Source organism: Scyliorhinus torazame, chromosome 7, assembly GCF_047496885.1.
Source record: "Scyliorhinus torazame isolate Kashiwa2021f chromosome 7, sScyTor2.1, whole genome shotgun sequence".
NCBI classification, from domain to species: Eukaryota; Metazoa; Chordata; class Chondrichthyes; order Carcharhiniformes; family Scyliorhinidae; genus Scyliorhinus; species Scyliorhinus torazame.
In genome coordinates this window covers 3,397,637-3,423,524 of record NC_092713.1, presented here as the reverse complement: position 1 = coordinate 3,423,524, position 25,888 = coordinate 3,397,637, and the positions used below count along the sequence as shown (strand labels likewise).

The 25,888-nt window shown below is 55.5% G+C and overlaps 1 protein-coding gene across 3 annotated transcripts in view; it reads right to left on the bottom strand.

The window, feature by feature from the left end:
- Nucleotides 1-25,888, bottom strand: part of LOC140426007 (guanine nucleotide exchange factor VAV3) — a 705,672-nt gene that overhangs the window by 318,830 nt on the left and 360,954 nt on the right. For all 3 annotated transcript variants that reach the window (XM_072510280.1, XM_072510278.1, XM_072510279.1), the window contains exons 12-14: nucleotides 23,804-23,890; nucleotides 23,620-23,705; nucleotides 3,351-3,483 (exon numbers count right to left, since the gene is read on the bottom strand). In XM_072510280.1, coding sequence (XP_072366381.1) covers nucleotides 3,351-3,483; nucleotides 23,620-23,705; nucleotides 23,804-23,890 — 306 coding nt within the window. The remainder of the gene's footprint in view (nucleotides 1-3,350; nucleotides 3,484-23,619; nucleotides 23,706-23,803; nucleotides 23,891-25,888) is intronic.

Below are 25,888 nucleotides of genomic sequence, written 5' to 3'. Positions count from 1 at the left end.
CAAAAAGGGTCAACAACGAGCACTGAAGTTCTCCCGTGGGAGTTCTCCCCGGAAATTCGGGAGCTTTTCCGGGAGTGTGGAAGTTCTCCTGTGGGAGTTCTCTCCGGGAGCTTGGGAGTTCACCCTGGGAGCACCCGGAAGTTTGTGAGTTCTCACCGGGCGTTCCGAAGACCAGGAGCGCGGAGGTTCTCCCTGGTAATTCGGAAGTTAATTTGGGAGTTCTCCCCGTGAGTTGTGGAGTTTTCCTTGGGAGTTTGGGAGTTCTCTCCGGGATTTCGCTAGTTCTCACTGGCAGTTTGGGAGTTCACCCCCGGGAGTTCGGGAGATCATCCCGGGAACACGCAAGTTCTCCCCAGAGTTCGGGAGTTCTCGCGGAAGCGCGGGCACAGCACAATCCTGTGTGGCCGCTCGGATAAAAAAGCTATTGTTTGTTCTCAGTCCTTGTGGGAACCCAACAGGCTTACATAACTCACAAAAAGTATAAAAAACAGACAGTAAAAGCTGCTACGAGTTTACACAACTGAAAGAGTAGCTCAAGTGTTGGTCTCTGAGAAGATGAGGCTGGGAATTAATCACTGGATCCAAGGAAATGTCTTCATCATGGGCTCGGGGCTGGATGGGTTAATTTTAGGGTTTGCCTGTTACCCTATTAATACTATCACAGATTGTTATTCCGAAAAAGGTTCTTTATTTAAAGGTCTAATGTACATCTGAGTACCTAGACAGCAGGTTTCTGTCTGCTCCCTGCCAGATCTCAGTCTCTTAGTCACGTGACATTGCGTCATAGTCCTGGTGTTAACCCTTTACTCTGCAAGAGACAGATTCCGATAACAGCAGAAAATTGGAGGTAAATCGGAGGGAGGGTGGGGGGGTGGGGGGGGGGGGGGGGGGGGGGAACATAAAACAATCCTGATCACTAGAGAAAGGGAAAGTAATGGGACTGACAGCTGACAAGTCCCCTCAACTGACCCCCTGCTTCCTCGGGTCCTCAAGGAAGTGGCAGCAGAGGTTCTCCAGATTCTGGGAAGATCCCATCAGATTGGGGAGCCACAAATATAACTTCTGTTTTCAAGAAATAAGGGAGCCAGGGAGCAGGAAACGACAGACCAGTTAGTCTAACATCTGTCATTGGGAAATTTCTGGAATATGAAGGAAGTAGTGTAGCCATCTAAGATGGTCACCTGCAATGGACTATGGGAATTATGGCCAACCCAGGACTCAGACAGATGCAGAGCCTATGTGTATCTGAAACGCAGGTAATCAGACCTGATCGAAACCTCCGCTCGTTTGCATTTCAATGGCCCATTTTCCCAGGACAATAGAACTCCAATCAAGCAACCGGTACAGCCACAGACTGATCGGCGCCACTCCCTTTACTCAGCCCAACTGACAAGGTCAATGCCCGCTAAGGACCCGCCCAGCCACCAAGGCACCCGCCCCTTTATTGGCCGAAAACGAAGACAGTGATCAGAGCCCTGTTGAACTATTGGGTCCAAGATTAAGGACCGCCCCAAAGAGCGCAAAGTCTCAGAGGGATAAAAGAGGACACAGCCGTGTGTTCTGTCTCTTTTGGATCCGGCCTGTGCCACCCAATTGCAGCAGGAACAGCCAGCCAAGTTCAAGACCAACGATCGCTACCTGACAGATGATCCCAGCAGAGACAGAGCCACTTTCTTCAAACCAGCCAAGTGAAATCCAGATAAAGGCCTTATCCATTTGCACAGTGCCGGTCACCCTGAAGGTTACTGTAGCTGATAGGTGTAGTTTAACTCGTAGTAGATATTGTGTTTGCATGTCGAGATAACTCTTGTGTATGTAAATAAACCATCTTTTGAATTAACTAACTGGTTGTGTGGTCATTTGATCGAAATAAGGGAAGGCTTGTGGTTCACCAACATCATTAATAGAGCAACAGTAGCAGCAGAACATTTAGAAAACCTGAATACAATCAGGCAAAGTCAACATGGTTTTGTGAAAGCGGAATTGTGTCGGACAAATTTATTAGCTCATCACTTGGGAGTACAGAACTTGATTGTTGCTGAAGAATAGAGACTTTCTAATGAAGCTCTTTGTTTTGCACTCATCCAAACACACTGGCGAGGATACCAAATCTCAGAGGGGACAACAATTTATACTACATGCAAGTGGATTCTGATTGGCAGAGTTGTTGCCATTAAGGATGCACCAGTGAACAATTAACTGCCAAGCTTTTGTTTAATTTCAAACCAGGAAATTCAACTCTGGTTGGTCAAGACATTGCCATGGGGACAAGCTTATTTTTGGATGAAGAAGGTGCAAAATGTGAACATGTTCATTCTTTCTGCAAATGGTAAAATCCTGTGTGCGAGTAAAAGTGGCTTCTAGCACTGCCAGCCCAACTGATAATCCCAATTTGTCGTTCAAGTAATTTTAACACATTCAAGGTTATTTAGTAAATGTTGTCCAATCACAGAATATGATTGATTATTGGACATTGTGTTTGGGATTTTGCAAGCGCGGGTTGGTTGGATATGGTCAGCACTTTGCCTATTACTAGGGCTGGTTTAGCACAGTGGGATCAATAGCTGGCTTGTAATGTAGAACAAGGCAGCGGTGCGGGTTCAACTCCGGTACCGGCCTCCCCGAACAGGCGCCGGAATGTGGCGTCTGGGGGCTTTTCACAGTAACTTCATTGAAGCCTACTTGTGTCAATAAGTGATTATTATTATTGCAAACAGCTGAAGGGACATATTGTTTGCTATGATCCCCTGTTGTTGGGGTGTTTGGCCTACAAACCTGACATCACACCAGCACTGAAATTGCTATAACACATTACTCCTTCGTGTGATTGGCAGGGCACCTTTCAGACTTAACGGCAGCATCATGCTCGTAATGAATACGACTCGTGTCGTTACTGTACAGGAGCTAGCTTCTCTGTTGTTCACATTATTCAGTAACGTTACCGTGGCCATTTATGAGTTTGCGCGATATACAACGAGCAATGTCGTGACCAGTGCAGCCTTTTCCCGCAGTGTAGCTTTGATGTGCCTATTTCAGTATCAAGCTTGCACGATTCGCAAACGGCTCAGCCTCGATGTACGAGGCTGCGGATCAGACCAACCCTATAGCACGTGGACCTGTCCCAATGTGCGTGCTGACCAGTGAAGGTGGGCTTACAGTGCACCATGGAGGAGGCAGGGTCCCAAGCAAGGGGAGCTGATTGGACTGCTCCATTTGAAAGGTGAATTTGAGCACACGATAAGGAAATTCTTGCTGCTGCTAAATATTCAAAGATAGTAAATATATCATCCGCGTATCGGAAAAATGCCAGGAGTGGGAGGTTAGGGGTAATTCCACAACCTTTGCCTCACCTTCTTGTTTTCCTTGTCTGTGGTCGGGTTGTTTGTGATCTTGTAGATGCTCAAGTCGATGATTTCCTTCATTTCGTAGTTATCGCCCCGTCTCTTACACACAATGACTGCTTTGTCAAACAGGAAGATGTGCCTATTGACAGAGAGAGAACAGACATGGATTGCAGCTACCTCACAATGTTCTTCTTCGGAGAAGGTGGGAAGAGGAGTGATTGTAGCTTTTACGATTCTAAAGTAGAGTCGAGCAAATTGTTCCACCTCAGGCAGAATCACAAATGGATTATATCTGGAGTGTCTGGCTTCAGTTACTCAGGAGGGAGATACTGGCCTTGGAGTGGGTGGGTGGGGGGGGGGGGGGGATGCAGAACGCATTCACTAGCCTGATACCCGTGCTGAAAGGGTTAAATGCCGGGACCCATCCGGATCGCAAACATGACCCCCTAGCAACCCCTCTACCTCAACCACTGCCCGGGACCCTGCCAGACGCGACCCCAGATACGTAAACAGCGCCCTGGTCCCCACCAGCGCCCTGGTCCCCGCCAGCGCCCTGGTCCCCGCTAGCGCCCTGGTCCCCGCCAGCGCCCTGGTCCCCGCCAGCGCCCTGGTCCCCGCCAGCGCCCTGGTCCCCGCCAGCGCCCTGGTCCCCGCCAGCGCCCTGGTCCCCGCCAGCGCCCTGGTCCCCGCCAGCACCCTGTACACACACGACTGCGTGGCAAAACTTGGTTCCAACTCCATCTACAAGTTTGCTGACGATACGAGCATAGTGGGCCGGATCTCGAATAACGATGAGTCCGAATACAGGAGGGAGATAGAGAACCTAGTGGAGTGGTGTAGTGACAACAATCTCTCCCTCAATACCAGCAAAACTAAAGAGCTGGTCATTGACTTCAGGAAGCAAAGTACTGTACACACCCCTGTCAGCATCAACGGGGCCGAGGTGGAGATGGTTAGCAGTTTCAAATTCCTAGGGGTGCACATCTCCAAAAATCTGTCCTGGTCCACCCACGTCGATGCTACCACCAAGAAAGCACAACAGCGCCTATACTTCCTCAGGAAACTAAGGAAATTCGACATGTCCACATTAACCCTTACCAACTTTTACAGATGCACCATAGAAAGCATCCTATCGGGCTGCATCACAGCCTGGTATGGCAACTGCTCGGCCCAGGACTGCAAGAAACTTCAGAGAGTCGTGAACACCGCCCAGTCCATCACACAAACCTGCCTCCCATCCATTGACTCCATCGACACCTCCCGCTGCCTGGGGAAAGCGGGCAGTATAATCAAAGACCCCTTCCACCCGGCTTACTCACTCTTCTAACTTCTTCCATCGGGCAGGAGATACAGAAGTCTGAGAACACGCACGAACAGACTCAAAAACAGCTTCTTCCCCGCTGTTACCAGACTCCTAAATGACCCTCTTATGGACTGACCTGATTAACACTACACTCTGTATGCTTCACCCGATGCCGGTGCTTTTGTATTTACATTATATATGTTGTGTTGCCCTATCATGTATTTTCTTTTATTCCCTTTTCTTCCCATGTACTTAATGATCTGTTGAGCTGCTCGCAGAAAAATACTTTTCACTGTACCTCGGTACACGTGACAATAAACAAATCCAAATCCAATCCAAATTATGAGGACAATTTACACCCTCTGGACGAGGCATTGTCAAACTCGGGGGTGCGACCCGCGGGCGGGTGTCGGGAGGGTCGCGGAGCAGCTGCAGCCGCCAGCTGTTAATAACGTCGGCTGCAAGCGGCCTTCAAAATGGCTGCGAACATGTAAAAAAATGCGACCGCACTGCGCATGCGCAAAACTATGCGGACCGATGATCGGGCACGCATGCAGCCGCTATTTTTTTTAAACGGTCGCAGCTTTTTTTTTTAACAAGTTCGGATTTTTTAAATTCATTTTATTCATTATTTTTATTCAATTAATTTTGTTTTACATTTATTTTATTCTTTTTTTTTACAAGTTCCGGGGGGTTTTATTTGATAAGGTTTTACAGGAAAAAAATGGGGAACTTTGGCCAGATGGAGACTCCATACTTTCCAACACCAGACGGCTTCACCTTCATCCAACAGGTTCCATCGGAGGAGCGAGTACGAGGGCCAAAGGACCCAAAACCATTTCCTCTATTTGTCTCAGCAGCAAACAAGGTAAGAGAAAATCGGCCGGCGGGGGCCGCGAAGGTCGGCCACGGGGGTCGCGAAGGTCCGCCGCGGGGGTCGCGAAGGTCGGCCGCGGGGGTCGCGAAGGTCGGCCGCGGGGGTCGCGAAGGTCGGCCGGGTTGGGTCCCGTAGGTTGCCCGGTTGGTAAAAATGGGTCCCTGGAAAAAACGTTTGAAAAACACTGCTCCAGACCTGCATTCCCTGGAGTTGAGAAGATGAAGAGGTGATCAAATTGAAGTATTTTAGATGATTAAAGGCTTTGATTGGACAGATAGACAGAAATGATCTCCTCTGGTCTGGGCGAGTTCACAAACAGGGGACAGAATCAGAAATTCAGAGTCAGCCTCTTAGTGTCAGGACACAGCGCAAAGGGAACTCTGGAACAACTCTGGGGACTGCCATTAGCATTCTATCCCCTTGGTTTCCGTGGCCATTCGCACCCGGTTTCCCTGGGGTGGCTCTGACTCATCTTTCATTCTCACTCCGCAGTGTAAACATTTCCCACTTTCTCTGTCCTGAGCTTTGACAAAGACTCGAAACGTTCGCTCTTTTCTCTCCCTACAGATGCTGCCAGACTTGCTGAGATTTTCCAGCATTTTCCCTTTTGTTTCTGGAACTCTCTTCTCCCAAAGAGCTGCTGATGCTGCCAGTTAATTGGAACTTTCAACAATGAGATGGATGGAGTTTTATTGGGAAAGGGCAGTGAAGGATTGTGGGTGGGATTCTCCGCTGACTGGCGTCGGAATCGCGAAACGATTGGGCGGAGAATTGGTCCGACGCTGAAATCACGGCGAGCGTCAATTGCACATTTCAGCAGCGGAGCGGGCAGCAGCGGAGCGGGCAGCAGCGGAGCGGGCAGCAGTGGAGCGGGCAGCAGCGGGACGGGCAGCAGCGGGACGGGCAGCAGCGGGACGGGCAGCAGCGGAGCGGGCAGCAGTGGGACGTGCAGCAGCGGGACGGGCAGCAGCGGGACGGGCAGCAGCGGAGCGGGCAGCAGTGGGACGGGCAGCAGCGGAGCGGGCAGCAGTGGGACGGGCAGCAGTGGGACGGGCAGCAATGGGACGTGCAGCAGTGGGACGGGCAGCAGCGGAGCGGGCAGCAGTGGGACGGGCAGCAGTGGGACGGGCAGCAGTGGGACGGGCAGCAGCGGAGCGGGCAGCAGTGGGACGGGCAGCAATGGGACGGGCAGCAGCGGAGCGGGCAGCAGTGGGACGGGCAGCAATGGGACGGGCAGCAGCGGGACGGGCAGCAATGGGACGGGCAGCAATGGGACGGGCAGCAGTGGGACGGGCAGCAATGGGACGGGCAGCAGCGGGACGGGCAGCAATGGGACGGGCAGCAATGGGACGGGCAGCAATGGGACGGGCAGCAGTGGGACGGGCAGCAATGGGACGGGCAGCAGCGGGACGGGCAGCAATGGGACGGGCAGCAATGGGACGGGCAGCAGTGGGACGGGCAGCAGTGGGACGGGCAGCAATGGGACGGGCAGCAGCGGGACGGGCAGCAATGGGACGGGCAGCAATGGGACGGGCAGCAGTGGGACGGGCAGCAATGGGACGGGCAGCAGCGGGACGGGCAGCAGCGGGACGGGCAGCAGTGGGACGGGCAGCAATGGGACGGGCAGCAATGGGACGTGCAGCAGCGGGACGGGCAGCAGTGGGACGGGCAGCAATGGGACGGGCAGCAATGGGACGGGCAGCAGCGGGACGGGCAGCAATGGGACGTGCAGCAGCGGGACGGGCAGCAGTGGGACGGGCAGCAGTGGGACGGGCAGCAATGGGACGGGCAGCAGTGGGACGGGCAGCAGTGGAGCGGGCAGCAATGGGACGGGCAGCAATGGGACGGGCAGCAGTGGGACGGGCAGCAATGGGACGGGCAGCAATGGGACGGGCAGCAATGGGACGGGCAGCAGTGGGACGGGCAGCAGTGGAGCGGGCAGCAATGGGACGGGCAGCAATGGGACGGGCAGCAGTGGGACGGGCAGCAGCAGAGCGGGCAGCAGTGGAGCGGGCAGCAGTGGAGCGGGCAGCAGCGGAGCGGTCAGCAGCGGGACGGGCAGCAATGGGATGGGCAGCAATGAGACGGGCAGCAGCGGAGCGGGCAGCAGTGGGACGGGCAGCAGCGGAGCGGGCAGCAGCAGAGCGGGCAGCAGCGGAGCGGGCAGCAGTGGGACGGGCAGCAGCGGAGCGGGCAGCAGCGGGATGGGCAGCAGCGGGACGGGCAGTAGCGGAGCGGGCAGCAATGGGACGGGCAGCAGCGGAGCGGGCAGCAGCGGAGCGGGCAGCAGCGGAGCGGGCAGCAGCGGAGCGGGCAGCAATGGGACGGGCAGCAGCGGAGCGGGCAGCAGCGGAGCGGGCAGCAGCGGAGCGAGCAGCAGCGGGATGGGCAGCAACGGGACGGGCAGCAGCGGGACGGGCAGCAGCGGAGCGGGCAGCAGCGGAGCGGGCAGCAGCGGAGCGGGCAGCAGCGGGATGGGCAGCAGCGGGACGGGCAGCAGCGGAGCGGGCAGCAGCGGAGCGGGCAGCAGCGGAGCGGGGCAGCAGCGGAGCGGGGCAGCAGCGGAGCGGGGCAGCAGCGGAACGGGCAGCAGCGGAGCGGGCAGCAGTGGGCAGCGATGAACAGGAGGCAGTCATTCAGGATAGTGAGCCGACCGCCCAACAGGTTGAGGAGGAGGAGGCGCCAAGGAGACCTCGTGTGTACCGGCACCGCCTGTCATTCGAGGACCTGCCGGACTGGGCACGCCGTCGGAGACTCCGGCTGAGCAGAGAGACAGTGCGACACATCTGCCAGATGATGGCACACCTGGCACCGCAGGGGTAAGGGGGAGGACACTCGCTCCCGGTGACCGTCAAGGTGACGGTCGCCCTGAATATTTACACCAGGGGGTGGGGACCTGTCGGGGATCTCACAGAGCTCGGTGCACAGGTGTATCCGCGCTGTCACAGAGGCCCTATATGCCCAGGAGGATCAATACATTCATTTCAATGTGGACCGAGCCCACCAGGATTCCTGGGCGGTGGGATTCGCCACCATCACCGGGATGCCCCGGGTCCAGGTGGTGATCGCTGGGACGCATGTCGCCCTACGGGCACCTGTAGATATCAGGCCACTCTACACAAACCGAAAGGGGTTCCACTCGATGAATGTGTAACTGGTCTGTGACATCAGATGTGCATCGTACACGTCTGTGCCCGATACCCGGGCAGTGTGTACGACGCCTCCACCCTGGAACACTCGGCGATTCCTCACATGTTCGAGACGTTCCCTCCCCCCGGTTGGGGGGTTTGTTCCTGGGTGACAGGGGTTCCCCGCTGCGATCGTGGTTGATGACACCTATCTGGAGGCCACAGAGCGACGCAGAAACCCGCTACAACGACACCCACACAGCGACCAGGAGTGTGATCGAGCGGCACTTCAGCCTCCTTCAGATGTGGTTCAGGTGCCTGGACCACTCCGGAGGGGCCCTCCAGTGCCAGCCTGAGAGGGTGGCCCACATCATGGCAACCTGCTGCATCCTCTACAACATTGCCCAGCAGGGGGGCGATGTGCTGGAGGAGGAGGATGAGGAGGAAGGGCAGGACACGTCTGACGCAGAGGATGTGGGGAGGATGGGCAGGACATGGAGCCCGGGCAGTCAATGAAGGCCGCACAACACCATCGCCAGGGCCAGCGTGCACTGAACACTCTGATTGCCTCCAGGTTCACCGACTAGGAGGGAGGAGGTGGAGGGGGGGAATGGCCAGGGGCACGAACACAACATCCCAACCCCACACCCCCTTAATCCCCCCGCGGCCACTCCCACCTGCAAACCCCATCCGTGATACACACCTGTGGCGTTACGGGGTAGGGCCCCTGGGTTGGCAGTGACAGCGGGTCTGGTCCATGAGCAGGAGGATGGTAACAGCCCGCTGTGCGATGAGCTCCGTGCTCCACATCGTTTGGCTCCTGCCCTCAGCAGTACCGTCCACCTGGGTGATCCCTGCATGCGAGCTGGCCTTCACACGGTGCCATTGGAGCCCTGGGGTAGGGGTGGTGGTGGGGCACCCAGCCCACACACAATGTCAGCCTATTCCAGCCCGCCCCCTCCCGCGCCTCTCTCTGGCCAGCCCGTACCAGCCCACCCCTCACACCCATCTGACAGGGCACCGAGGCAGTGTAACAAACATTTAATGTGAACAAATATTGAGATTTGGGCCCGAGCCCCGATAACTAAACTGTGCCCTGCACCCGCTCCAACTTAACTGGTGTGTAACTTTCTGGCCTTACGGCCCTAACACTGCGCCTAGGTGGTTCCCCAGACGGTACAGCAGGAGCGGAGGTGGCCTGCTGTGACCCCTGCCCTGCGACTGGAGCCCCCTTGGCCGGAGGCTGCTGGGGCAGTCCAGCCTGGACGGGCCTGGATGGACCCGGCTGGTCCTCGGACATTCCAGGTGGCGTGGTGCCGCCCTGTTTTGTCTGCTGCCCACCAGATGCGCCAGAGGTGGGGTGGGGGGGGGGGTGCAGAGTCCGAGGATGCTGCGGTTCCGGCACCTCCCCTGCGGGAGGGACTCCAGAGGCCCATAACCCCCCCCCCCTCCCTCCGGGTGCCCGATGGCTCTCGGGCTAGTCTATGGGACGGGGGTGGAAGCGGAACCATCCCGAGGCCCCCCCCCCCCCCCCCCCCCCCGCCACAGGGTCCACATGCTCACAGCCATGGAGCACAGGGAGTGGGCCATCTCCCTCTGGGACTGCGCCACATCATCCTGCGACTGTGCCCCTACCCTGAGGGTCTGTGCCACGTCAGCCAGTAACCTGGGCCATTTGCCTCTGGGACTGGGCACGAGGTTCGGGCTGTGACAAGGCCGGGAGTAGGGACATCAGAAAGACCCGCCCCACCCCCAGCGTCCTGTACGACACAAGACAAGATGCAGAATTAGACCACGGGCCGGGGGGAGAATGGTGTGGGGGGAGGGGGAGGATGGTGTGGGGGTGAGGGTGGGTATGGTGTGGGGGGGGGGGGAGGATGGTGTGGGGGGTGGGTGGGGATGGTGTGGGGGGGGAGGGTGAGGATGGTGTGGGGGGGGGGGGAGGGTGAGGATGGTGTGGGGGGGAGGGTGGGGATGGTGTGGGGGGGAGGGTGAGGATGGTGTGGGGGTGAGGGAGAGGATGGTGTGGGGGGGAGGGTGAGGATGGTGTGTGGGGGGAGGGTGGGGATGGTGTGGGGGGGAGGGTGAGGATGGTGTGGGGGGGGGAGGGGGAGGATGGTGTGGGGGGGGAGGGTGAGGATGGTGTGGGGGGGAGGGTGAGGATGGTGTGGGGGGAGGGGGAGGATGGTGTGGGGGGTGAGGTTGGGGATGGTGTGGGGGGGAGGGGGAGGATGGTGTGGGGGGGGGAGGGGGAGGATGGTGTGGGGGGAGGGGGAGGATGGTGTGGGGGGAGGGGGAGGATGGTGTGGGGGGAGGGGGAGGATGGTGTGGGGGGGGAGGGGGAGGATGGTGTGGGGGGAGGGGGAGGATGGTGTGGGGGGAGGGGGAGGATGGTGTGGGGGGGAGGGGGAGGATGGTGTGGGGGGAGGGGGAGGATGGTGTGGGGGGGAGGGGGAGGATGGTGTGGGGGGAGGGGGAGGATGGTGTGGGGGGAGGGGGGAGGATGGTGTGGGGGGGGAGGGGGAGGATGGTGTGGGGGGAGGGGGAGGATGGTGTGGGGGGAGGGGGAGGATGGTGTGGGGGGAGGGGTAGGATGGTGTGGGGGGTGAGGTTGGGGATGGTGTGGGGGGGAGGGGGAGGATGGTGTGGGGGTGAGGGTGGGGATGGTGTGGGGGGAGGGGGAGGATGGTGTGGGGGGTGAGGGGGGGATGGTGTGGGGGTGAGAGCTATGGTGGGGGAGGGGGGTGATGGTAGTGTTGTGGGGAGGAGGGTGGTGTTGGGGGGGCGTGGGGGTGGTAGTGTTGCGGGGGAGGGGTGCTGGTGTTGGGGGGAGGGAGGGAGGTGCTGGGTGGGGGTGGTTTTGGGGGGGGGAGTGGGGGGGTGGTAGTGTTGGGGGAGGGGGGTGGTTTGGGGAGAGTGGGGGTGCTGGGTGGGGGTGGTTTTGGGGGGGGAGTGGGGGGTGGTAGTGTTGGGGGAGGGGGGTGGTTTGGGGAGAGTGGGGGTGCTGGGTGGGGGTGGTTTTGGGGGGGAGTGGGGGGTGGTAGTGTTGGGGGAGGGGGGTGGTGTTGGGGAGAGTGGGGGTGCTGGGTGGGGGTGGTGTTGGGGGGAAGAGGGTGGTGGGTGGCGGTGGACACACGTGTCACGAGGAATCGCCACTCAGCGGGGTCGCACTTCCTCGTCCACGGCCAAACTTCACCCCGGAGACCTCCCTTTCCTCCAGGCCACTGACCGCGTCCAGAACCCTCTGCTCGGCCGCGGTGAGGGACCGCAGGTCCGGTGCTCCACCTCCTGTCTTCTCCCATTCCCGGCGGTTGGGCGCGACCTTCTCCTGGGTGAGGGGGAGGGGGAGACAGAAATCGCAGTGTTAGACAGTCTGACTCACACAGCCCAGGGGGTGGGGAGCTGGTGGCCTCAGTGACCAGGGCGCCCGGTCATGGCGGCCGGTATGGGTGCCGGCATGTGGGGCAGGGTGGGGGGTCGGACGCCCTCAAAATGGAGGAGGGGGGTGGGTTACGGGTGTGTGAGGCGGGGGTTGGTGCCAGGGGCCCAGCTGCCTGCTGACCCTGACCACCCTGAGGAGGTCGTGCTGGCCGGTCTGGATGGTGTTGCCACGGCGCTGACCGCCTCTGCCACTTGCGTCCAGGCACGGCGAATGGCAGCCGCCTTCCCGAGCCGGGTACAGGGTCACCCGCCTCTCCCCCACCGCGTCCCGGAGGGTCTCCAGCTCGGCATCCGTGGCTCTGGGAAGCGCTCCCCTCACTGCCATCTTGTTGTCTGGGATGGTGTGTGCGGGGAGTGTGTGCGGGGAGTGCGTGTGTGGGGATTGTGTGCGGGGAGTGTGTGCGGGGAGTGCGTGTGTGGGGAGTGTGTGTGGGGAGTGTGTGTGGGGAGTGTGTGCGGGGAGTGTGTGCGGGGATTGTGTGCGGGGAGTGTGTGTGCGGGGAGTGCGTGTGTGGGGAGTGTGTGCGGGGAGTGTGTGCGGGGAGTGCGTGTGTGGGGAGTGTGTGTGGGGAGTGTGTGTGGGGAGTGTGTGCGGGGAGTGTGTGCGGGGATTGTGTGCGGGGAGTGTGTGTGCGGGGAGTGTGTGTGCGGGGAGTGTGTATGTGGGGAGTGTGGGTGGGGAGTGTGTGGGTGGGGAGTGTGGGTGGGGAGTGTGTGTGTGGGGAGTGTGTGTGTGGGGAGTGTGTGTGTGGGGAGTGTGTGTGCGGGGAGTGTGTGTGCGGGGAGTGTGTGTGCGGGGAGTGTGTGTGCGGGGAGTGTGTGTGCGGGGAGTGTGTGTGTGGGGAGTGTGTGTGTGGGGAGTGTGTGTGGGGAGTGTGTGTGGGGAGTGTGTGCGGGTGGGAGTGTGTGCGGGTGGGAGTGTGTGCGGGGGGAGTGTGTGTGGGGGGAGTGTTTGCGGGGGGAGTGTGTGCGGGGGGAGTGTGCGGGGGGAGTGTGCGGGGGGAGTGTGTGGGTGGGAGTGTGTGTGTGGGGAGTGTGTGTGTGGGGAGTGTGTGTGGGGTGTGTGTGTGTGGGGAGTGTGGGGGGGGAGTGTGTGTGTGGGGAGTGTGCGAGGGGGGAGTGTGCGGGGGGAGTGTGCGTGGGGGAAGTGTGCGTGGGGGGAGTGTGCGTGGGGAGAGTGTGTGCGGGGGGAGTGTGTGCAGAGGAGTGTGGGTGGGGAGTGTGTGTGTGGGGAGTGTGTGTGTGGGGAGTGTGTGTGTGGGGAGTGTGTGTGCGGGGAGTGTGTGTGCGGGGAGTGTGTGTGTGGGGAGTGTGTGTGTGGGGAGTGTGTGTGTGGGGAGTGTGTGTGGGGAGTGTGTGTGGGGAGTGTGTGCGGGTGGGAGTGTGTGCGGGTGGGAGTGTGTGCGGGGGGAGTGTGTGTGGGGGGAGTGTTTGCGGGGGGAGTGTGTGCGGGGGGAGTGTGCGGGGGGAGTGTGCGGGGGGAGTGTGTGGGTGGGGAGTGTGTGTGTGGGGAGTGTGTGTGTGGGGAGTGTGTGTGGGGTGTGTGTGTGTGGGGAGTGTGGGGGGGGGAGTGTGTGTGTGGGGAGTGTGCGAGGGGGGAGTGTGCGGGGGGAGTGTGCGTGGGGGAAGTGTGCGTGGGGGGAGTGTGCGTGGGGAGAGTGTGTGCGGGGGGAGTGTGTGCAGAGGAGTGTGTGCGGGGGGAGTGTGTGCAGGGGGAGTGTGTGTGGGGGGAGTGTGCGCGGGGGGAGTGTGCGCGGGGGGAGTGTGCGCGGGGGGAGTGTGCGCGGGGGGTGTGTGCGCGGGGGGAGTGTGCGCGGGGGGAGTGTGCGCGGGGGGAGTGTGCGCGGGGGGAGTGTGCGCGGGGGGAGTGTGTGCGGGGGGGAGTGTGTGCGGGGGGAGTGTGCGGGGGGAGTGTGCGGGGGGAGTGTGCGGGGGGAGTGTGCGGGGGGAGTGTGCGGGGGCGTGTGCGGGGGGAGTGTGCGGGGGGAGTATACGGGGGGAGTGTGCGGGGGGAGTGTGCGGGGGGAGTATACGGGGGGAGTGTGCGGGGGGAGTTTGCGGGGGGAGTGAGTGCGGGGAGTGTGCGGGGGGAGTGTGCGGGGGGAGTGTGCGGGGGGAGTGTGCGGGGGGAGTATACGGGGGGAGTGTGCGGGGGGAGTGTGCGGGGGGAGTAGACGGGGGAGTGTGCGGGGGGAGTGTGCGGGGGGAGTATATGGGGGGAGTGTGTGGGGGGAGTATACGGGGGGAGTGTGCGGGGGGAGTGTGCGGGGGGAGTGAGTGCGGGGAGTGTTATGTGTATCTGCGGCTGGTTAGCCTCCCGAGTGTCAATCCCGGACGCGGCGAGTCCGGCCCCGTTTCCCATTGGAATGGATTGTGTTCCCCGTGGAGTGGATTGTGTTCCCCGTGGCCCCGGTGCTGGACCCTCCGCAGTAGCTGAATCGGTCCCGAGCGGCACCAGCTTTGCTGTTGTGAAAGTCCGAATCCTGTCCCGGCATCCACACCGAGGGCGGGATTCTGCGCTGCCCGGCGGCGATAGCGTAATCGGCGATCGGGCGGAGAATCCATTCCAGCGCCGATATCGGAGGCGGCGCCGGTTTGACGCTGGTTTTCTGTTGTCCGTTGAGCACCAGACGGAATCGCTACCACGTTCGCGCGTCACCTGAAGGACCTCCCCCGATGCTCCGCCCCCGACGAGTTCCCGCCGTGCGGGGGATGTGCGGTCTCAGCAGTCGGGAATCCAGCATGGCGGCTGCGGACTGCGTTGCCATGTCGACAGGGAGTCGTGGTGCTGGCCGGGGGGGGCTTCCGCGAGGGCTGAGGGGACTGGCGGGGGGGGGGGGGGGGGCTTCCGCGAGGGCTGAGGGGACTGGGGGACTGGCGGGGGGGGGGGGGGGGGGGGTGGTCAGGGGCTGCCCAGGGGGTGTCCAAACGGCACTCTCTGGCATGTCGGGTCCGCGCATGCCCGGCACCATGTTGGACGGTGCGACTGTTACAGGCCATCGCTGTGGTGCGCTGCCACGGACACGGCCATTCTGAACTGGAGTCAGGATAGAGATTGCCCACAATGGATAACACGGCCGTGTCCACTTACAAACCCTCACATACACACACATGTTCATGCAGCTTCGCATTTACACAATGCATGTTCATACACACGTGTACATGCACATCCTTACATATCCATGCATGCGCAAGCACACATGCTGACATAGATCGGAGCATGAGGAGGCCATTCAGCCCCTCGAGCCTGCTGCACAGATCATGGCTGATCATGTAGCTGAACACCACCTTCCCGCTCCATCTCCATCTCCCGTGGTGTCATTAATATCCTGAAATCCACTGATTTCTGCTTTGAAACTGCTCAATGATTATTCCAAAGATTCAACACCTTCTGAGAGAAGAAATTCCTCCTCATCCGAGTCCCAAATGGCCGGCCGCTCATTCTCTGACTGCCCCTGGCTGCAGGTTCATCAGCCAGAGGAAACATCCTCCTTGCACCAAACCCATCATGTCTTGCAAGAGCTTCAGTTTCAGTGAGGTCACCTCGCATTCTTCAATCCTCTGGAGAACTCAGGACCAGTTACCACAATCCGGCCATCCCAGCGATCAATCCCTCCAGGGCCGGGACATCCTTCCTCAGGTGCTTGTGGCCCCTGCTTGCTAGATCTCATGGCCTTCAACACCCATTCCTCCAAACCTCTCATCACTTCAGAAAATTCACTTGGTCTGTCCAAGTCTGCTTGAAGCTTCCTTGCATCCTCCTCACAACGTCAGATTCTCACCCAGTTTGGGGTCATCAGGGAATTTGCAATTTCTTTTACGGGATGTGGGCTTCGCTGGTTAGGCCAGCATTTATGACCCATCCCTAATTGCCCCTTCAGAAGGTGGGGGTGAGCTGTCTTCTTGAGCCGCTGCCGTCCCTGGGATGTAGGTACACACACTGTGCTGTTAGGGAGGGAGTTCCAGGATGTTACCCCAGCGACAGTGAAGGAACGGTGATGTATTTCCCAGTCAGGGGGGTGAGTGACTTGGAGGGGAACCTCCAGGTGGTGGGGTTCCCAGGTATCTGCTGCTCTTGTCCTTCTAGATGGTAGCGGTCGTGGGTTTCGAAGGTGATGCCTAAGGAGCCTTGGTGAGTTCCTGCAGTGCATCTTGTAGACGGTCCACACGGCTGATACTGTGCGGCGGTGGTGGAGGGTTTGAATGTTTGTGGAAGGGGGAGAAATCAAGCGGGGCTGCTTTGTCCTGGATGATGTCGAGCTTCTTGAGTGTTGGAGCTGCGCTCACCCAGGCAAGTGGAGAGTATTCCCTCACACTCCTGACTTGTGCCTTGTAGGTTGTGGACAGGCTTTGGGGAGTCAGGAGGTGAGTTATTGCTGCAGGATTCCCAGCCTTTGACCTGCTCTGGTAGCCACAGTATTAATGTGGCTGGGTCCAGTTCAGTTTCTGATCAATGTTGATTGTAGGGGTTCAGCGATGGTCATGCTGTCGAATGTCAAGGGGTGGTGGTTAGATCCTCTCTTGTAGGAGATGGTCATTGCCTGGCACTTGTGTGGCGCGAATGTAACTTGCCACTTGTCAGCCCCGAGCCTGGATATTGTCCGGGTCTTGCTGCATTTGGACAGGGACTGCTTCAATATCTGAGGAGTGGCGAATGGTGCTGAACCTTGTGCAGTCACCCGCAAACATCCCCACTTCTGACCTTCATTAAGAGTCCATGGTGTTAAGGGTAAGATCCTGGCATGGGTAGAGGATTGGCTGACTGGCAGAAGGCAGAGAGTGGGGATAAAGGGGTCTTTTTCAGAATGGCAGCCGGTGATTAGTGGTGTGCCTCAGGGGTCTGTGCTGGGACCACAACTTTTCACAATATACATTAATGATCTGGAAGAAGGTACTGAAGGCACTGTTGCTAAGTTTGCAGATGATACAAAGATCTGTAGAGGGACAGGTAGTATTGAGGAAGCAGGGGGGCTGCAGAAGGACTTGGACAAGCTAGGAGAGTGGGCAAAGAAGTGGCAGATGAAATACAATGTGGGAAAATGTGAGGTTATGCACTTTGGAAGAAGGAATCTAGGCATAGACTATTTTCTAAATGGGGAAATGCTTCGGAAAGCAGAAGCAGAAAGGGACTTGGGAGTCCTTGTTCACGATTCTCTTAAGGTTAATGTGCAGGTTCAGTCGGCAGTTAGGAAGGCAAATGCAATGTTAGCATTCATGTCAAGAGGGCGAGAATACAAGACCAGGGATGTACTTCTGAGGTTGTATAAGGCTCTGGTCAGACCCCATTTGGAGTATTGTGAGCAGTTTTGGGCCCCGTATCTAAGGAAGGATGTGCTGGCCTTGGAAAGGGTCCAGAGGAGGTTCACAAGAATGATCCCTGGAATGAAGAACTTGTCGTATGAGGAACGTTTGAGGACTCTGGGTCTGTACTCGTTGGAGTTTAGAAGGATGAGAGGGGATCTTATTGAAACTTACAGGATACTGCGAGGCCTGGATAGAGTGGACGTGGAGAGAATGTTTCCACTTGTAGGAAAAACTAGAACCAGAGGAGACAATCTCAGACTAAAGGGACGATCCTTTAAAACAGAGATGAGGAGGAATTTCTTCAGCCAGAGGATGGTGAACTCTTTGCCGCAGAAGGTGATATTGAAAATATGGAAAGATGTGTCATTTGAAACATGGGAGTCTGGCAATATCTGGTCTGAGAGAAACATGAGAGGATACAGGGAAACATCCCACAAAGGGTTAACAGCAGCTGCCAGGGAAGGATTGTAAAAAGCAGATAGCCTTGGTCAAGCATGCTTAGCAAACAAGACAAACAGGATTTTGAATGAAGCCAAAAACAATGGCTCACACCTTCATTGCAAGTAACTATCTTAGTAAGCAGCTGGAAAAGCATGGATGAGGTTCAGTTGAATTTGGTGACAATTCTAAGTGTGAAAAGTTGCTAATACCAGGTAAATTAAAGAAAACTGGAGACTATCAGTCTACGAGAAACATAATTCAAAGCCAAAATCAAAGTCAAAATTATGAGCTGAGGACACAATTGGAAAATAAAACTATAGAAATCATAGGAATTAAAAGTACCACCTCTTGAAGTCAAAGCATTTTGAACATCACAAAGGACACAATGTAATCAGATCTATGTTGTATTAGAATGTTCAGATCAAAGATACTTTTTACAATCAAAGAAAATCAAGAGTTACTTTACAATAAAGTCATAAAAACTAGATAACTGTTAGAAAAATATATGAACCCGAAGAAAGGGAACAGCAGGCAGAACCAGAATTCCGAGGGAGAGAGAAGCAGAGAAGGAACAAGCAGCTCGAGTCAGATTACAGTCAGCTCGGCCATGGGAAAGGGACAGGGCAAAGCAGCCGAGCTAAAACAGCTAATACATCTAAGGAAAACTAGAATTTAAAGAGTAGGCAGAGTCAGCTCAGAGACAGCCAGCAGAGCCAGCTCTCATAGCTCGGTACATGGGAAAGACAGGACACAGCAACTGAGCTCATCAGCGAATACATCTAAAGAAGACCAGACTTTAAAGAAGATTGATTGTCAAGTTGGGCCTGAAGGTCCCTTCAACCAACCAGAAGGGTCCAGAAGCAAGATCTTTTTACCTTTCTGTAAAGACAGTAATTGCAGCTTTGAAAAGAAAATATATAATAATAAAATAACCTAATTTAACCTGAAACAGTGGTTATTCCAAAGTCTACTTTAGCAATGCGGGACCCAGGATCAATGGTAAGTAGATTAAATCTTCGGTGAAGGTATGGGTTATACCGGGGTATAACTTTAAAACATAGTTTGACCTGAATAGCACCCACTGAAGCCAGCATCTGAGTCAGGGAGTGAGAATCCCTGATCACCATTTAGAATGTCGACCCCTTTTTGGTATAGTGGGACTTCTAAGAATAGTGATGAGTTTTCAAAAACAAAGTCTGTGGAGGGCAATTCACTGAGTGTCTTTAAGACAGAGATAGATAGGTTCTTGATTAATAAGAGGATCAGGGGTTATGGGGAGAAGGCAGAGGAATGGGGATGAGAAAAATATCAGCCATGATTGAATGGCGGAGCAGACTCGATGGGCCGAGTGGCCTAATTCTGCTCCAATGTCTTATGTCTTATGGCAGCTGAAGATGGTTGGGCCGAGGACACGACCCTGAGGAACTCCTGCAGTGATGTCCTGGAGCTGAGATGATTGACCTCCAACCACCACAACCATCTTCCTTTGTGCCGGGTATGACTCCGACCAGCGGAGAGTTTCCCCCCTGATTCCCAATCTCCAGTTTAGCTCGGGCTCCTTGATGCCACACTCGGTCACTCAGTCAAATGCTGCCTTGATGTCGAGGGCAGTCACTCTCACCTCACCTCTGGCATTCAGCTATTTTGTCCATGTTTGAACCAAGGCTCAAACGTGGGCAGCACGGTGGCACAGTGGTTAGCGCTGCTGCCTCACAGCTCCAGGGTCCCAGGTTCAATTCCGGCTTGGGTCACTGTCTGTGCGGAGTCTGCACATCCTCCCCGTGTGTGCGTGGGTTTCCTCCGGGTGCTCTGGTTTCCTCCCACAGTCCAAAGATGTGCAGGTTAGGTGGATTGGCCGTGATAAATTGCCCTTAGTGTCCAAAATTGCCCTTAGTGTTGGGTGGGGTTACTGGGTTATGGGGATAGGGTGTAGGTGTTGACCTTGGGTAGGGTGCTCTTTCCAAGAGCCGGTGCAGACTCGATGGGCTGAATGGCCTCCTTCTGCACTGTAAATTCTATGATAAAGGCTGTAATGAGGTCAGGAGCTGAGTGACCCTGGCGGAACCCAAACTGAGCGTCCGTGAGCAGGTTATTGCTGAGTAATTGCCGCTTGGTAGCACTGTTGATGCCATCACTTTGCTGATGATGGAGAGGAGACTGATAGGGCGGTAATTGGCTGGGTTGGATTTATCCTACTTTTTGCGTACAGGACACACCTGGGCAATTTTTCACATTGTTCCACATTCTACAAGTTCTGGAGCACAAATCATAAGTATTATTGCCGGAATATTGTCGGGGCCCACAGCCTTTGCAGTCTCCAGGGCTTTCAGACATTCCTTGATATCACGGGGAGTGAATCGTATTGACTGGAGACTGACATCTGTGATGCTGGGACCTCCGGAGGAGACCGAGACGGATCATCCACTTGGCACTTCTGTTTGCAGATTGTTGCGAATGCCTCAGCCTCGTCTTTTGCACAGATGTGCTGGGCTCCTCCATCATTGAGGATGGGGATATTTGTGGAGCCTCCTCCTCCAGTGAGTTGTTTAATTAATAATAATCTTTATTGTCACAAGTAGGCTTACATTATCACTGCAATGAAGTTACTGTGAAAAGCCCCTAGTCGCCACATTCCGGCACCTGTTCAGGTACACAGAGGGAGAATTCAGAATGTCCAAATTACCCAACAGCATGTCTTTTGGAACTTGTGGGAGGAAACCGGAGCACCCGGAGGAAACCCACGCAGACACGGGGAGAACGTGCAGACTCCGCGTAGACAGTGACCCAAGCCGGGACCCTGGAGCTGTGAAGGAGCAGTGCTAACCACTGTGCCACCGTGCTGCAATCACACTACGCCACCACCACCTCTTACATTTAGTTGATACATCCACACCATGTATCGACATTCTGACCCCAGCACTCATTCTTGCGGTCGCTCACTAGTAACAGCCCGATACCCTGAGAATGACCCATTTATTCCTACTCTCTGTTTTCTGTCTGTTAAACATTTCTCAATCAAAACCAGTACGTTCCCCCCAAATCCATCAGTTCTAATTTTATTTATTAATCTCTTGTGTGGAATCTTATCAAAAGCCTCCTGATAATCGAACTACGCCACATCCACTGCTCTAATTTCTCCAAGTTACAAGTACCATCCTCAAAAAACCCCAAGTGCATTTGTCAAACATGATTTTGCTTGGTGAGGCACACAGGATTTGCAGGTGGATTGGGCTGGATTCTCTGATTTTGCCACTATGTCTGGAGGGCGTGTCTGGTTTTACGATGAAAACGTTGGTGCGCCCCCGCACCGATGCGCTGCCCGGTGACGGGCTAGCAGCCATGTCACGTAAAACGCACGGCCCTCCCGATATAAACGGCTGGAGAATTGCCGTGGCCAGGTATGCGCACGGCAATGTCCTGCAGCGGTTGTGCCGTACAACATGGTGCCAGCCACGCGCAGACCTGGCCTGCCAGATAGTGCCCCCCTGGACACCACTCGCCACCCCCCCCCCCCCCCCCCCGGCCAGCGGCACAGCTCCCCGGACTGTGGCGATGCTGGACACAGTCCGCAGCCGCCACGCCGGGTTCCCGAGGCAGACCATCGGGGGGGGGGGGCCTTCCGGTAATGTCCTGAGGCAGTCCCAACGGCGTGCAGCGTACCCCACGATCACGCCGTTTTGGAGGGGGCGGACCATCCAAAAACAGGCGCCACCCCTGATTCGGTCGTTAATAGGGGTTCCCCACTCGATCGCCGATTACGATATCGGCATCAGGCAACGGAGAATCCCACCCATTGCATTTGGTACAATGTGAGTTAAATTCTGGGTTAGAGTGGGTATGACTGCTGCAGTCATGTTTTCAAAAATCCTGGTTTGCAAGGCAGCTAAGCTTCTTGGGAATCTGACGTGTAATTAAAGCATCGTAAAGTTTAGCCAATGGATTTTTGTTTCTCTGTGGAGTAGTTAATTAGACACAGTGTGTTCAGTAAGTAAGACTGCTTCAGTTAACGGGAGGATCCATGGGCTGAAGCAGTCAGATGTTGAGGTTTCAGTTTAGGTTATAGATTGGGGTGTGGCCAGAAGTCACGCAGCTGCTCTCGCTACAGTTCAGTTAAAGATCTGTCTGTGGGCAGACCAGCAGATTCTTTGCAAACAGCTCAGAGTTTTAGCTGGGAGCTGGAAGTCAAGGTATGAAGGGAGTCTGCTGAGGACCTTAGCTGCAGACCCCGCATGGTTCTGACAGGGCTAGGTCTCTTTGTTTGAAGCAGTTTCAAAAGATTTCTCTGTTTCAAAGTGGAGTTTCCAGACATCTCTCTACGGCAGGTATTTCTGAGAGCTAACTGTATTTAAAAGTGGATTGGGATCCGAGATGTTTCTGTTGTGTGAGTGGGAATAAATGATGTGGAGATGCCGGCGTTGGACTGGGGTGAGCACAGTAAGAAATCTTACAACACCAGGTTAAAGTCCAACAGGTTTGTTTCGAATCACTCGCTTTCAGAGCACTGCTCCTTCCTCAGGTGAATGAAGAGGTCGGTTCCAGAAACATATATGGAAATGAATGAAATGAAAATCGCTTATTGTCACAAGTAGGCTTCAAATGAAGTTACTGTGAAAAGCCCCTAGTCGCCACATTCCGGCGCCTGTTCAGGGAGGCCGGTACGGGAATATGATACTTTGTATATGTATAGACAAAGTCAAAGATGCAAGACCATACTTTGAATGCAAGTCTTTGCAGGTAATTAAGTCTTTACAGGTCCAAATGGAGCAACTGGAGAGAGGGATAATCCCAAGTTAAAGAGGTGTGAATTGTCTCAAGCCAGGACAGTTGGTAGGATTTCGCAGACCAGATGGTGGGAAGTGAATGTAATGCGACATGAATCCCAGGTCCTGGTTGAGGCCGCACTCACGTGTGCAGAACTTGGCTATAAGTTTCTGCTCGGCGATTCTGCGTTGTCGCGCACCCTGAAGGCAGCCTTGGAGAACGCTTACCCGGAGATCAGAGGCTAAATGACTGCTGAAGTGCACAGGTGTAAGGGGTTGCGGGGCGACCGGTTGGGGGTTCGGAGGTCAAAGAACAAAGAACAAAGAAATGTACAGCACAGGAACAGGCCCTTCGGCCCTCCAAGCCCGTGCCGACCATACTGCCCGACTAAACTACAATCTTCTACACTTCCTGGGTCCGTATCCTTCTATTCCCATCCTATTCATATATTTGTCAAGGTCATGTCGGGAGCCCGAGAGATCGGCACACCATTTTCACTGAGGAGTTCCCATGACCACAGCTCGTCAGTGCAGAGAATGTGGCTAAGTGCAGCCTCGTTGGGCAGTTCCCCACTGTGGCCCTCGATCTAGCCAGATGGGCATTAGATAGTGGCTACGAGCGCCAGGAAACCCAGCGAATATCGCGCTCAGAGGTTCGGTCCCCAATCAGGTCGGTCACTCCCGATATCCCCATTTCTTGGTGAAATCACTCCTGGGGTGAGATATCCTTTCCTCACAGTCTTACACAATAAAATAAAATATTGGGTTTCTGTCCAGTATCTGAGTCACTGTTGGGGTCCGGTCCAAGATCATAATAGCTTTGGACATAGAGGCTTACAGTCAATCAGAAGCCATTGCACGTGGTTAGTTGCTGTAAGGTTGTGCTGTAGTCGGTATGCTACACTAATTTCTGCTCCTTGCTGTTAGTTCTGATAATTCGCTGCAAGCAAGGATCAGCTCCTTAAGCTCCGACAGTTGGGACTCTGGAACATGGAGTTATTGAGAGGTCGATGCTGCTCACCTATCCTGCCGCGTGCGTTTGTCCAATGTCATTAATCGCACCTCGCCATCCACTTTGGGACGTCCGTACATTGTGAGAGGCTGGTTCTGAAACACAGATAGTGCCACTTACCAAGAACACAATTCACGCACAACATTTCAATCTGGCAAATGTTCAGCTAAGGCAGAGAGGTGACCAAACTTACCAAGTTATCAATACAGTGCTGGAACTGCTTAATCTCTCGTAGGCACTCATTGTCTCGTTTCACTTCATTGACATATTGTGCCAAGTCCTGCAGATAGAAAATGGGATCCAGAAATAAGTTAAAAACCTTAATCAGCAGAAAAATAGCTATGAGAATGAGAATGTGCTACCAGTGAATGAGAATGAATGAGAGTGAATGAGTGTATTACCAGTGAATGAGAATGAATGAAAGTGTGTTACCAGTGAATGGGTGTGTTATCAGTGAGTGAGAGTGTGTTACTGGTGAATGAGAGTGAGTGAGAGTGTGGTACGATCTATAACATGTTTCTGGGATTGCGTTACAATCTGTAACAAGTGTTTTGTTTTATTTGTGCATGGGATGTGTGCGTCGCTGGTGAGGTCAGCATTTATTGCTCATCTCGAAGGTGGTGGTGAATTGCCTTCCTGAACCGCTGCAGTCTATTGTAGCACAGTGGTTAGCACTGTTGCTTCACAGCACCAGGGTCCCAGGTTCAATTCCCACTTGGGTCACAGTCTGTGCGGAGTCTGTACGTTCTCCCCGTGTCTGTGTGACTTTCCTCCGGGTGCTCCGGTTTCCTCCCACAAGTCCCGAAAGACTTGCTGTTAGGTGAATTGGACATTGTGAATTCCCCCTCTGTGTACCCGAACAGGCGCCGGAATGTGGCGACGAGGGGATTTTCACAGTAACTTCATTGCAGTGTTAGTGTCAGCCTATTTGTGACATTAAGGATTGTTATTATCATGAGGTATAGATACACCCACAGTGCTGTTAGAGTGTGACTTCCAAGACTTTGACACAGTGACAGTGCAGGAATGGTGATATATTTCCCAGTCAGGGTGGTGAGTGAGTTGGAGGGGAACCTCCAGGTGGTGGGGTTCCCAGGTATCTGCTGCTCTTGTCCTTCTAGGTGGTAGTGTCGTGGGTTTGGAAGGTGCTGCCTGAGGACCTTGCTGAGTTCCTGGATCTTGTAGATTAATAATCTTTATTGTGAAAATGTCCTAGTTGGCACATCCCAGCGCCTGTTCGGGTACACAGAGGGACCCACGCTGACACGGGGAGGACGTGCAGACTCCACACAGACAGTGACCCAAGCCGGGAATTGTACCTGAGACCCTGACGCTGTGAAGCAACAGTGCTAATCACTATGCTACCGTGCACCCAATGGCACACACGGCTGCCACTGTACATTGATGGTGGAGGGATGGGATGTTTATTGTGGTGGATGGGGTGCCAATCACGCGGGGCTGCTTTGTCCTGGATGGTGTTGAGCTTCTTGAGTGTTGTTGGAGCTGCGCTCATCCAGGCAAGTGGAGAGTATTCCATCACACTCCTGACTTGTGGATGGTGGACAGGCTTTGGGGGGTCAGGAGGTGAGTTACTCATCACAGGATTCCTGACCTCTGACCTGCTCTTAGAACCATAAAATAGAACCATAGAATTCCGACAGTGCAGAAGGAGACCATTCGGCCCATTGAGTCTGCACCGACCCTCCGAAAGAGCACCTTACCTAGGCCCACTCACCTGTCCTATCCAGTAACTATAACCCCACCTAAACTGCACATCTTTGGACACCAATGAGCAATTTAGCGTGGCCAATCCACCTAACTTGCTCATCTTTGGACTGTGGGAGGAAACCAGAGCACCCTAACCCTAACGCATGCAGGCATGGGGAGAAAATGCAAATTCCACACAGGCAGCCACCCAATGCCAGAGTTGAACCCCGGTGCTGCGAGGCAGCAGTGCTAACCACTGTGCCATTGTGCCACAGTATTAATATGGCTGGGTCCAGTTTCGTTTCTGGTCAATGGGAACCCCAGGATGTTGATTGTGGGGGTTCAGCGATGGTGATGCCGTTGAATGTCAAGGGGCGATGGTTAGATCCTCTCTTGTAGGAGATGGTCATTGCCTGGCACTTGTGTGGCACGAATGCAACTTTCCACTTGTCAGCCCGAGCCTGGATATTGTCCGTGTCTTGCTGCATTTGGACAGGGACTGCTTCATTATCTGAGGAGTGGCGAATGGTGCTGAACATTGTGCAGTCACCCGCAAACATCCCCACTTCTG